Source organism: Vitis vinifera, chromosome 10, assembly GCF_030704535.1.
Source record: "Vitis vinifera cultivar Pinot Noir 40024 chromosome 10, ASM3070453v1".
Classification (NCBI taxonomy): Eukaryota; Viridiplantae; Streptophyta; class Magnoliopsida; order Vitales; family Vitaceae; genus Vitis; species Vitis vinifera.
Window position 1 is genome coordinate 6,099,985 of NC_081814.1, and position 12,922 is coordinate 6,112,906.

The following is a 12,922-nucleotide window of genomic DNA, read 5'->3' on the forward strand; positions in this document are numbered from 1 at the left end:
TAGATGGAATGGAAGTATAAATAACTATGATTAAATATATTATATTAAATCATGGAAACATGAAACATAAGTATAAAGAAATCCAACCATTTTGGAGGTAGGGATGATAACGGGGACAGGTTGGAGATAGGTCACCCTCATCCCAATCCTGTCCTGTTTATTTATATCTATTTTCATTTTTGTCTAAAAATTAAAATTAAACAAGTATAGGAATTTCTTATATGTGTCTTGTTTCATCTTTTTTTTTTTTTTTTTAAATTTAAATTTTTATTAAAAATAAATATGATTTTATAAATATTTATAATTTATTTTTTATAAAAAGCGAACATTTTATTTATGTTAAAAAGTTGAAAATTGAAAAAAAAAATCAATTAAAATAACTTTTTATTTAAAATTATATATAATCAGGTTCATATCTGATTTTGTTTGAGCCCATTTACCTTTATTTCAAATTGTTTTTATTAGGGGTGAAACGATCATTCAAAAAAACTTATTTAATTGTCATCTCTAATTGGAGGTAAAAAATAATAAAGTCATTTTAAATAAAAACGGAATGTTTAAACACTGCTTTTGAAAACCCTAGAAATAATGAAATATGGGATGTTCTTGTTGCATCATCTTAACAAAAAAAAAATACAAATGAGTTGATTTATGAGAGAGTTATTTGATTAAAAATGCATTGAAAATTCAAAATTTGAAATCTAATTTTAGTCTTTTTTGATATTTTTTGACAAAAATATCTTTATATTTTTTTATTATTAAAAATAACTGTCTTTTTAGTCTACACGTATATAATCAAAATGGTGAAAGACATTTGCATTCAATCGACTATTCATTCCCTCTGCTTGTACTTAATGCCTAATCCAATATTACTAGGGATGTTTTTCCTTAATTTAGCTGCTAATCACATGGCAATGCCATGTGAAGATTATATTATAACAAACTTTTCCAAGCTTTTGTCAAAGATGATAAAATTTAATAAGATTCCAACATGATGTAATTTTTCATTAGTTTAGATTAAATATAATCATATTCAATTTAAATTTGTATTAATCTATATAACATGTTTTATAAATATATATTATTTTTTATCTATCCGCATAACACAAATTTGACCATAATTTATCTATTGAATATATTATAACTATAACCTATTTAATAATTGTAAAAAACTATTAACATATTATAACCGAACCTATTTAACCCGCATTAAATATATTGAAAATATGGCTTTAAATAAATAGATTAGTTGATTCATTAACATGTGAAACAAGATCCAATCCAATTTGATGACCGACTATTAAATGATTGCATCATACATGATGTTTATTTGTTTAATAATTAAGGATTAAAAAGTTATTGAAAGCGCGATTTTAGAAATCTAACTTTTTATCTTTTCTTGATAAAAATATTTTTTTATAAAATAATAATTTTTTAAAATTATATGTAAATATTTGACTCCGAGGCTGTCGCACTCGCAAACACGACAAATAACAAAACATAATGGAAACCAGATCACGGGAAGAAAGACCATCAAATGAGTTGAAAAAAAAAATGAACACAATGATTTAAAACGGATCACGGATTGCCCAATTTTATTTTTCTTCGTGTCTTTCACGTGTCGCCTTTTAGACGTTCCTAGTAAATTCTAAATAAATACATGAATAGGATCGAAGTAGTGGAAGATGATGATGCCACAACTAAGAAAGCACAATTAGTAGGATTTTAGATTTGAAATCTACTCCACTCTTTCTGCTTTCTCTTTTTTCATATTGTATACAAAGTCACAAAGTGAAGCAGGAAAGACCTTTGAAATTTGAATGAGGATTATGTCTAAGAAAAAATGATCCCACCTTCTCTTTTTCTCTTCCGCCGTGATTCTTACTGTCACGACTCAAAAGTCTGTTATCAGCTGAAAATTCCAAAAAAAAAAAAACTAAATATGAATAAATGTAATGTGAAAATGTTCATCAATTTCACACACGAATGTTACTAAAAAGGAAATTGGAGAGGAGAAATGTTGTTTCACACTCAATCCAGCGTGGTTCAATGTGACATGTTTGTAGGGTCGTAAGTGTTTATGGGGGGTGGACTAAACGGAAATGGCAAAACCACAAAGTCATAGCTCCAATCACATCATGTCGCCTCGTTAGCTCCGGAGGGTGGTTGCCTCGACTGGTGAACGAAACCCACAAAAGGGTTTGGGGTCAGTTGGGTGGCCAAACCAGAATCAGAACCAAGACCAATCGGAAAAAGTCGCCCCCCACATTGGAAGATTGCAAATCAAGCCACTTGTCAATGTATCATCTTGCTGGGCTTGCAGTGGAGAAATGAGTCAATCTCCTCCATCAAGTTGTGAGTCAACTAACGGAGACAAAGGGCTAAAAAACAAATTATTTCCTTTCAATCAGTGTGCTTGTGGGAGAGACCTGAGTGAATTGCAAGCTTCCAGAGGCATACGTCCCACTACTAATTAATTATTGGCTTCAATTTCATGCGTTGTTTAGGTGGGAATCTAGAAGGTTTTTGTTTAATTATTGCAAGTATATAATGGCGCCAGTGACCCTGTTTTCTTCTTTTGGCTTTATCACCTCACATGTGACCGTTGAACCACAGCCACATCCCAAGATGCATATCAAACTAGGGATTGGCTTTAGCATGAGGTAATGGGGGGGTGGGGTGGGGGAAAGGCCAGTTTGTTCAAAGGAAGTAATTTGTTTTGGTTAGAAGTTAAAGCCACTGAATTAGAAGGCAGAACTAGAATTCACAAGAAGACACTAGGATTCCCAATTTTTCTTCTCACTTTTGAATAGAATTTTGAACTAATTTTGGGGCGAATGACTTGGGAATTGGAACAAAAGCAGGATTCCCAGAGGAAAAGGCAATAGCTTTTCAATCCCCAGTTGAAAGCCATGGTGACCCTGGACCACTTTTTTCAAACAAGGGATATGATTAAAGATTGAGCCAAGACCTTTTATCATGACGGGTGATTTGCGTCTTGGTTTTTTCTTCTTTCGGTGAGAGTTTTGAGACTTGGGTGCCACTGGAGTAGGTTGATAGTATTGAATTGAGCAAATATAAGATAGTGGATATATGCATGGCCGATCAGACACCGTCATGGCCGCATTGATTGTCGCTCAATTGGCTCCAATACCACCCCCACTATGACTTTCCCTGATTGAAAATCATAGACTTATCCTTAAAAGAGTTCTCATGTACCATCTAATTAGAGGATTCGTTCCCAAAGCTCTTAGTGTGATCCAGTTGGCTTAGAAATAAAGTGGCCTGTGGCCCATTCACAAATCAACACCACGGGGTGTCAAATTCCTAGAACCACCTCATTTACTCATGGCCGGGCCATGATCAGGTTGAGATGAAAGCGTGTTGCTAGCAGGAGCAACAGCCGAAACTCAGAACAGTCCTTATAGGAGGAGTGCCAACAATCATACAGTACCCCCCCACATAAAAGTCAATAACTCATCCCAAACAGAACCTTCAAGATGTGGAATATAAAACGTATAGAATGGTTATAAAAGGCCATTTTTATCTTATTCTTGTGGCAGGTATCCGGCACGATTCAACTCGGTGATAGTTGGAGGTAAAACCAATGCCAGGAAGGGACAAACAAGAAAGTAACTGTAAGAGAGGATGTTTAAAATATTTTCATCTGTCATCTCATCTTCCCCATGCGTTCCATGCATAGTCCAGTTGGTAAGCTTACGATTCATAACCGATTTACAAAGTATACAAAAAGGGCAAGGGCGTACAGCTAACTATAATTAAAACAGGGCAAGGCACAGAAGAAAGCAACAGAAGAGGAATATTGAAATTCTGTTCAGTGACTTGTCAGCTTGCATCTCTTGCCTTCTCAACCTGGGGGTACTGCTTCCTGTTAGGTGATATGAGTTTGGATATGCATATAAGCTCTCTGAATTGCCAAACACCCTGGCATAAACCATTTCCCCAAACATGCCCACCGGATGGAAGAAACTTGTTGCTGTGCTCCCTCCCATGTTGAACAATGATGATGGAGAGTCATGTTCATAATCGTTGTATGGATGAGGATCATATTGCTGGTTTTGATATGGATTACGGTATTGAAGTTGCTGACCATTGTGGGATGTAGCATTTATCAGCGCTTGGGTTCCGCAAGCTGGCGGTCTGGGGGGTATGGCCATGCCAAAGCAGTGTGTCTTGCCCTCTAGCTCAGTTTCACTTGGGGTTTGGCCCCGACCATAGAGGGGGACAAGGGTAGTGTGAGATATTTCCGCTTTGCAAACTGGGCATTGTGGGTGCTCATCAGATGCGAGGGAGGCACTCTGGACATGGAACCACTTGTAGACGCATGGCCAACAATAGAGGTGGCCACACAAAGTGACCACTGGGTCTCTTGCAGAATCAAAGCAGATATTGCATTCAAAGCTATCATTAAGATTTTCAGCTTCAGTTGCTGCAGCAGATACAGATCTCCAGTCATGGGCGAAGTATTGCTCGATGGCCATGGATCTGTCTCACAATTTCTTCAAGCCAACCAATTCTTAACCCTGAAAAATAATCAAGGAAAAAAGAAAGATAAGAGCGAAGCATTAATAACCAGGTTTCTTGACTTGAGTACGTTTTATAACTACGAGACTTAAAACAAAACCACCCATTATTTGAATATGGTTAACCTTCCAACAAAAGTCTAGCTAAAACCAAAATGTTTATATGCATCAGATCCTTTCAAATAATCAAATATGCACAAAACACATGATAACGATTCACCAAAGATTCCAGATTGAAAATTGGGAACCCAGAATAAACCAACCCGATAGTGATCCAAGACATAGGGGCTAAAAGAAAATGCATCTCATCTACCAAGTGGTTAAATAAAGAAAAATAATTGAAGGGACCACAACATCGGTATCATGAATTAGAACTAGATAGACAATAAAAAAGGATGAGAGGTCATCTATCAGAAGCCTATAATACATGTTGGCCTGTTCCCCTTAGAAATTCTTTTCCTTTTCTTCTTTTCAGCAATTTAAACCAAGAGGACCATTAAAACTTTCGAATCAGCATTATCCATATCCTTATAAGCTGGACCAACCGTGTCATAAGTATGGCTAAATTAGGTGCCTTACAAGATATGGAATTGAAGGCCTAACATACTGGTGAAGGTGCCTTAATACCCAATATTTTGACAGACTGAGGATGCTGAAGTATTAAAAAGCTTCCAACCAATTTCAACCACTTATTGACAAAGTGGGGCATTACATGGAAATAGAATATCTTCTAAAAAATTGGATACATCATTTCTTAAATTCAAGTCATAACTTCTGCATGATTGAAAAAAAAAAATCCAATTACTTCCAAACCATTAATCACTACTAACTTCTACTACCTCATTGTTTATGGTTTTGATCATTTAATGGGAATTGAAGGAAAGGAGATAGCAATAGCTTTTGATCTCACCAAGGAAGAAAAATAACCTATGTTTTCAATTAAGAGAAAATTATGGTTAGAAAACTAATAACTGGCTATATTTATCTCAGTGTTACATTAAATTCAAACTAGGACTTATTGTTGAGAGCTTTTAGTTCACACAGTGATGGAATCAGATTAATGGCAGCAGGTTAAGAAGATAGCTTGAATGGAAGAATTTTCAGTCAATAGAAACATGCAGAGTTAGAAGAGGAAAATCCCATTTTGGAAGCTGAAGTGTTTCACAAATCTTTGTTGCTCTCATTTTCTTTTTAAGTTTGCGAGCAGCCACCTAAGAGCAATGGCACCTTTGCCCCTTCACAACTGGGTTTTTGAATCTTTACAAAGGCACAGCAACCCAGTTGCGTTTGTAAACTGGTGTTCCTACAATCATCCTTTCCAATTGCACAATTTCTAAAAATATAGTATCGGATCATTGAATGCTGGCCTAACTACATGCGGGTAATTTTAGAAAATCCTGCAATTCAGTTCATCACTTCCACCCACCCATCTGGTGACTGGTAACAGACATAAGACACAACACCTACAAATTAAATTGAAGGAGAAAAAGGATGAACAAACCAAATGAAGAAGAAATACTTTTCTGTTCCAGTCCCTTGTGGATGCTTTACCTAGCAGCGGATCCTTCTGGGACCCTCCCTCTATTCATTCATCATTCAGCATTTAATGGAAATCCAAACCGGAAAAAGAACAGCAGTTAGAAAACATTAATGCACACAAAATTTGGCACTTGCTCCTCAGCTGCCTAATCTACAGATCTGTTTTAGCTAAAGGGGCCGCCACAACCTTTATTGTTTTCTAATGGGAACAAAAGGAGGAAGAAACTAGGAAATTCCATGAAAGCGGACAAAATCAAGAAACCGCAGCAAATTTATTTATTTATTTTTTTCTCTTTTCTTTTCACTTTTCTTGAGGAAAAAGCAATATTTCCTTCATCTGAAGGATCGAAATGTCATAAAATCCTCTGAGCATGAAACCCAATTTGGTTTATGAGGCTTCGTCTGAATCTCCCAACAAACGAAGGAAATGTCAAAGTCAGCTTGAGAAAGGAACCTACTTCGAAGCAAACTTTAGCATTTCCCCTTCTTTACCATGTTATTACAGGAGATCCAGATGAAGCCTTGATATACTCGTACAAGGTCAAGACGGAGAACAAACACAAAACCATACTTCCTTTTCTTCGTTGTTTCTTCCGGCTAATTTATCTTCTCCGACTGAAACCGCTCTTCTTTCTGTCCGGCATTCATGGGGCCTAAAACTCCACTTAAAATGAGACCATGGTTATCATGTGAACAGATAACCCCACCGACACGAAGACGAGAATGTATTTGCCATGAAATCAGACCACTGTACCAATCACTTCCCCCAACCCCCAAAAAAATAGGGTTTGACCAGAGGCCGCACGAATACTCTACAGCAAGAGCCAAGCCAAAAGGCTGAGAAAAAGAAAAAACCTCCTAATACCATCTCCTTGGTGTGATTCCCAGAATTCCTTTCAAATCTAAAAAGAAAAATCCAAACTGATTCACAAATTTTCCATGAAAAAAAAAAAAGGAGAAGAAAAGACGGCACATTCAGAAATGAAGAAAATATACACCAACATCCAACCACAAAAACACAAGATCCACGTCTTGTCCATCCAAAAATAAAAATTAAAACAAAATAAAATAAAGAGAGATCGAGAAAACACCGAACACGTACCGAGTAGCGATGCCCCTGCGCCGATCAGATGCTTCAGAAGTGTAGGTACGCAGAAGATGCTCTCAGAGCTGCGGAGAAACTCCAATGGGGAGTCTGATTGGGCCAACGAAGGAACAGAGAAATAGAGAGAATGGCAGAGAGCGGTTCTCTCGTGAGGGGGACTTTATAGAAAAAAAACCGGTCGATTATACATCTCACAGACCGGTCATCTCTTTCGCTTACGTGGCACCCGTTTAGTGCTTGATGGGTCCCCTTGCCTTGTGGTTTACCCTTTTCACTGCCCCTCTGTTTTTACGTACTTTGTGGGACACTGAATCTTCTTAATTTTTTTTTTATATTTTAAAATTACCATAAGATATTTTAGATTTCCTTTTTCTAAGGCGGTTCATTTTCGAAATAGGATTATTTAATTAAAAAAATAAAAAATTATTTTATTCAAAGAGATGAGATGATAATTTATATGCTTCCATGTTTAAAAAAAATGAAATATAATTTTTTTTAAATATCTTTTAATAATTTTTAATTACTTTAAATTAAATATTGTTTTTGATAATAAAAAAAAATTTAAAGTAAAAATATAAAAATAAGATTATATATATATATATATACACATATACATACAAACACATTGATGGGATAAATTTGATTTAATTGTTAATTATAAATAGTTGATAAAAACTAATAAGCTTTATGGTTGGTGTGAAAAATGGTTTTGACTCACTCTTTTTAGAAAATATAAAAATAAAATTTGGAATTTTTATTTTTATATATATCTGTTTTATCTTTTTCTATTTAAAATATATGTATTTTTATAAATCATATAATTATTTCATAAAATATCTTTTTAACTTTAAAATAAAAAAATTTAAAAAAAAACTAACTGCATGAAAAAAAAAAAGTATGTATTTTAAAATATTTGTAAATGGGTAAGGAAAATTTTGATTTATAAACTTTTGGGTTTTTTTATATATTTTTTTAAATTAATAAGTCAATCCACTTTTCCCAATTCTAAAAGTACTAAAAATAAAAAAATAATTAAAAATAATTTTATTTTATTATAAAAATAGAAAATCAAATCAAATATAATTGAAATTAGTTAATAATTTATAAATTTTAAAATTATTTAATTTTTACATATAAAAAAATATAACAATTTTCATGTTTTTATTTGAAAATTTGGCATAAATACTCTTTATCATATCAAAATTTTTACACAGGTTTTTTTTTTTAAAAAAAATATTATTACAAGAAAATAAAGTTTTTATCTTTATTATTATTTTTTAAAAAAATTGATCCATATAAATTCATTATTTAAGCCCAAAACCTAAAAAAGAAAGTGTGAAAATTGAGAAGAATGATATAAAGTTTTTATCTTTCCAAAAATGACATTTATTGATTATGAAAAAAAATAGAAAAATATTAATTTAAATTTTATTTCTTTTGTAAACCTCAATAAAATTTAATATAATTTAGTGATTTGAAAAAAAATATATATCATTTTCCAAAAAAATAAAAATAAATTATTATTATTTAAAAATCAAACATCTTGAAAAATATATTTTTATAATATATTTTAAAAAAAATTAGTTTTCTAAAAATAATAAATTTTGATAATAATTATTAAAAAAATTAAGATAAAAAAGTTTCTAAAAAATAATTTTGAATGGTATATTAGTATCTTCATATTTTATATCATTCTCATCCATTATGTAATTTTTATGACTAAATCTTAACTTTTTAATCAAATTGGATCAAAATACAATTATCTCATATAATAATTTATTTTTCTTTTTATTTATTAAATTACATGCTAATTGTCCTTTGAGACATTTGAATTTCAAGACTTTTCTTTCACCAAGTACCAACTACCAACTACCAACATCCTTCCAAGCACTAACTTCTTTAAAATAATTGATAGTCTAAATAAATAATTCATAAAACAAAATATTTAATTATTATAATAATTAATGTAAATAAATAAATGAAAAAAATATATTTTGTAAAGGAAAATACTAGACTTCAATACAAAGCAATATGACCTAATTGTGCACCTCATGTAGTGTAAAGTCATATTCTCCGGCATGAGATTAAGGAAAGTCAAATATCTTTCGTATCTTCCAATACCAAATATATCCATATTTCTAATAAAAAAATAATTTATTTTAATGGCAAAAAAGTGAAAAGTACAATTTTGGAAATGGAGCTCGCCGCTCGTCATGTGAACGATAGTTTCAACCTTGACGGCAAGCACTACCAACCTATAAGCCCATTCAACATCTTCCAAAATGTGGAGTCTACTTACCGATTATTATTTTATAATTTGAATTTTTATTCAGCTTGATAATTTAATATGATATAATATTTAGAATTTGTTTAAAAATAATTTTAATTAAAATATTTTTAATTTGTAATACTTTTATGCATAGCATATTTTTGTTGGAAGCACCTTTGAAAACACCATTTAGTATTTATAAATAAATTAAAAAAAAACACTTTAATTGTATTTTGGGTAACAAATTACATAACAAAAAATAGATTTTTTTTATAAAAAAAAAATCTATTAAGTGAATGTCGTATCATTATTATTTTTAAATAATTATTAAATATCTAATTTACTTATTTGAGTAACCACTTTCCGATCGGTTACGGTTCCTAAAACATTTTTAATTAAAGAAGATAAAAAGTTTGTTATAGTTTTAATATTTTGCTTTATTAAAAATTTTAATATTTTTTATTATATAAAATTAAAATTAAAATAGATTTTTTTTATTAAAAAAATGTATTTTATCAATTATATTAATTTCTCTTAATTTTGTTAAAAATTAAATTTTTGCATCTTCAAATAAAAAAAAAATACACATTTCGATACAACCTTTGAAAATAAGGTATCATATTTTTATATATATAAAAAAATATCATTTTTTTTATAAAAAAAAAGTAATACTAAAGTGTGTTAAAAGTATCATCAGGATGTAGAAGAGTGATATTTTTAATACACTTATCATTACTTTTTTCATAAGAGAATAGTACTTTATTTTTCAAAAACTATTTTCAAAAGATCACATGATGCATAATTTTAATATGCAAAAATTTTAATTTTTAATAAAATTAAAATAAAATAATATATTGATTACATATATTTTTCTAAATAAAAATATATTTTATTTTTTATTTTATATAATTAAAAATTAAAATTTTTAAGGATATCCATAAATGAAAAGTTAAATTTGTTTATTATATCTTTATTTTTATATCATTTTTTTCTCATCAATTATTTATTATATATTATTATTATAATTATTATCATTTTATATTTAAAGTGTTAATAAATAATTAAAATGAAAGAATGAAAAAAAAGAAAAGCACAATAAATTATTATTATTTTTAAATAAAAAAATAGAAAAAGGTCCAACATAAATTAAAAATGGACTAATTTGAAAAAAATAAAAAATAAATAAAGGGCTTTTGTATATCGACATTAGGGTCTAGGTGGCAAAAAGACATCCGGCCTTCTGGGACTTTTCTCAATAGTACAGTAGTTTAAAAAAGTTATGCTTAAATTATTGTAGTAGAAGAAGTTATTACAAATATATGGTAGTTTTTGCCACATAGGAGAGAGGAGAGAGGAGAGAGGGTGAGAGAGGAGAGAGGAGAGAGGGTGAGAGAGAGGAGAGAGGAGAGAGGGGATAGGAGATAGGGTGATAGGATATTATAAAAGGGAACTCGTCTCTTGAAGAGACGAGTTCCATGAAAAAAAATATATATATTTTTTTAAAAAAATTCCCATTTACTCAAGGGAACTCGTCTCTTTAAGAGACGAGTTCCATGAAAAAAGACAAGGGAAAGACGAGTTCCCAGGGAAAATTTTTTTTTTTTTAAATATATTTTTTATTTAAAAAAAATCCCAAATTAAATAAAAAAAAAATTTCCTAAAGGGAACTCGTCTCTTTGGGAATTTTTTTTTTTTTTTAAATATATTTTTTATTTAAAAAAAATCCCAAATTAAAAAAAAAAAAAAAATTCTTAAAGGGAACTCGTCTCTTGAAGAGACGAGTTCCCATGTAAAAAAAAATATATTTTTTTTAAAAATATATATATTAAAAAAAAAAAATTCCTAAAGGGAACTCGTCTCTTCAAGAGAGGAAAAAAATTATTATTTTTTTTTAAATATATTTTTTGTTTAAAAAAAAATTTCCTAAAGGGAACTCGTCTCTTCAGGAAAAACAATATTTTTTTTTAAAAAAAAAATCCCAAATTAAAAAAAAAAAAAAAAAAAAAACAAATTTTTTTAAAATATAATTTTTTTTACATGGGAACTCGTCTCTTGAAGAGACGAGTTCCCTTTAGGAATTGTTTTTTTTTTTTTTTTTTTTTTTTTTTTTTTTTTTTTTTAATTATTATTATTATTATTATATATATATATATATATATATTTTAAAAAAAAATTTACATGGGAACTCGTCTCTTGAAGAGACGAGTTCCCTTTGGAATTGGTTTTTTTTTTTTTTTTTTTTTTTTTTTTTTTTTTTTTTATTTGGGATTTTTTTAAATAAAAAATATATTTTAAAAAAAAAAAAAATTTCCTATGGCAAAAAAAAATTAATTTAAAAAATTGGACTTTAAGACGAGTTCCCATAGGAAATTTTTTTTTTTTAAAATATATTTTTTATTTAAAAAAATCCCAAATTAAAACAAAAAAAAAAAAAAAAAAAAAAACCAATTCCAAAGGGAACTCGTCTCTTGAAGAGACGAGTTCCCATGTAAATTTTTTTTTTTTAAAATATATATATATTTTTTTTAAAAATATATATATTAAAAAAAAAAAATTCCTAAAGGAACTCGTCTCTTCAAGAGAGGAAAAAAATTATTATTTTTTTTTAAATATATTTTTTGTTTAAAAAAAAATTTCCTAAAGGGAATTCGTCTCTTCAGGAAAAACAATATTTTTTTTTTAAAAAAAAATCCCAAATTAAAAAAAAAAAAAAAAAAAAACAAATTTTTTTTAAAATATAATTTTTTTTACATGGGAACTCGTCTCTTGAAGAGACGAGTTCCCTTTAGGAATTGTTTTTTTTTTTTTTTTTTTTTTTTTTTTAATTATTATTATTATTATATATATATATATATCAAGAGACGAGTTCCCTTTGGAATTGGTTTTTTTTTTTTTTTTTTTTTTTTTTTTTTTTTTATTTGGGATTTTTTTAAATAAAAAATATATTTTTTTTAAAAAAAAAATTTCCTATGGCAAAAAAAAATTAATTTAAAAAATTGGACTTTAAGACGAGTTCCCATAGGAAATTTTTTTTTTTTTTAAATATATTTTTTATTTAAAAAAATCCCAAATAAAAAAAAAAAAAAAAAAAAAAACCAATTCCAAAGGGAACTCGTCTCTTCAAGAGACGAGTTCCCATGTAAATTTTTTTTTTTTAAAATATATATAATAATAATAATAATAATAATAATAAAAAACAAAAAAAAAAATTCCTAAAGGGAACTCGTCTCTTCAAGAGACGAGTTCCCATGTAAAAAAATTATATTTTAAAAAAAAAAATTGTTTTTTTTTTTTTTTAATTTGGGATTTTTTTTTTAAAAAAAAAATATTGTTTTTCCTATGGGAACTCGTGTCTTGAAGAGACGAGTTCCCTTTAGGAAAATTTTTTTTAAACAAAAAATATATTTAAAAAAAAATAATAATTTTTTTCCCATGAAACTCGTCTCTTCAATAGACGAGTTCCCT

The 12,922-nt window shown here is 29.1% G+C and overlaps 1 protein-coding gene across 6 annotated transcripts; it reads right to left on the reverse strand.

The window, feature by feature from the left end:
- Positions 1-3,633: 3,633 nt before the first annotated feature.
- On the reverse strand, positions 3,634-7,345 carry LOC100265502 (E3 ubiquitin-protein ligase RMA1H1-like). 6 transcript variants are annotated; one of them, XM_010649113.3, is made up of 4 exons: positions 7,186-7,335; positions 6,655-6,985; positions 6,064-6,125; positions 3,634-4,544 (listed from the first exon to the last, which is right to left on the reverse strand). In XM_010649113.3, exon 4 carries the CDS (start codon positions 4,500-4,502, stop codon positions 3,780-3,782), a length of 723 nt encoding a protein of 240 aa, XP_010647415.1. In that variant the 5' UTR covers positions 4,503-4,544; positions 6,064-6,125; positions 6,655-6,985; positions 7,186-7,335; the 3' UTR covers positions 3,634-3,779. The 6 variants fall into 6 exon arrangements, with proteins under 6 accessions (XP_010647415.1, XP_019074210.1, XP_010647416.1 ...); XM_019218665.2 differs by having other exon boundaries at positions 6,046-6,125; XM_010649114.3 differs by lacking the exon at positions 6,064-6,125 and having other exon boundaries at positions 7,186-7,345.
- Positions 7,346-12,922: the final 5,577 nt, after the last annotated feature.

What these genes read in the sequence shown, in the direction of transcription:
- LOC100265502 (XM_002262786.5), bottom strand. Translation starts at nt 4,502, where the DNA reads ATGGCCATCGAGCAATACTTCGCCCATGACTGGAGATCTGTATCTGCT.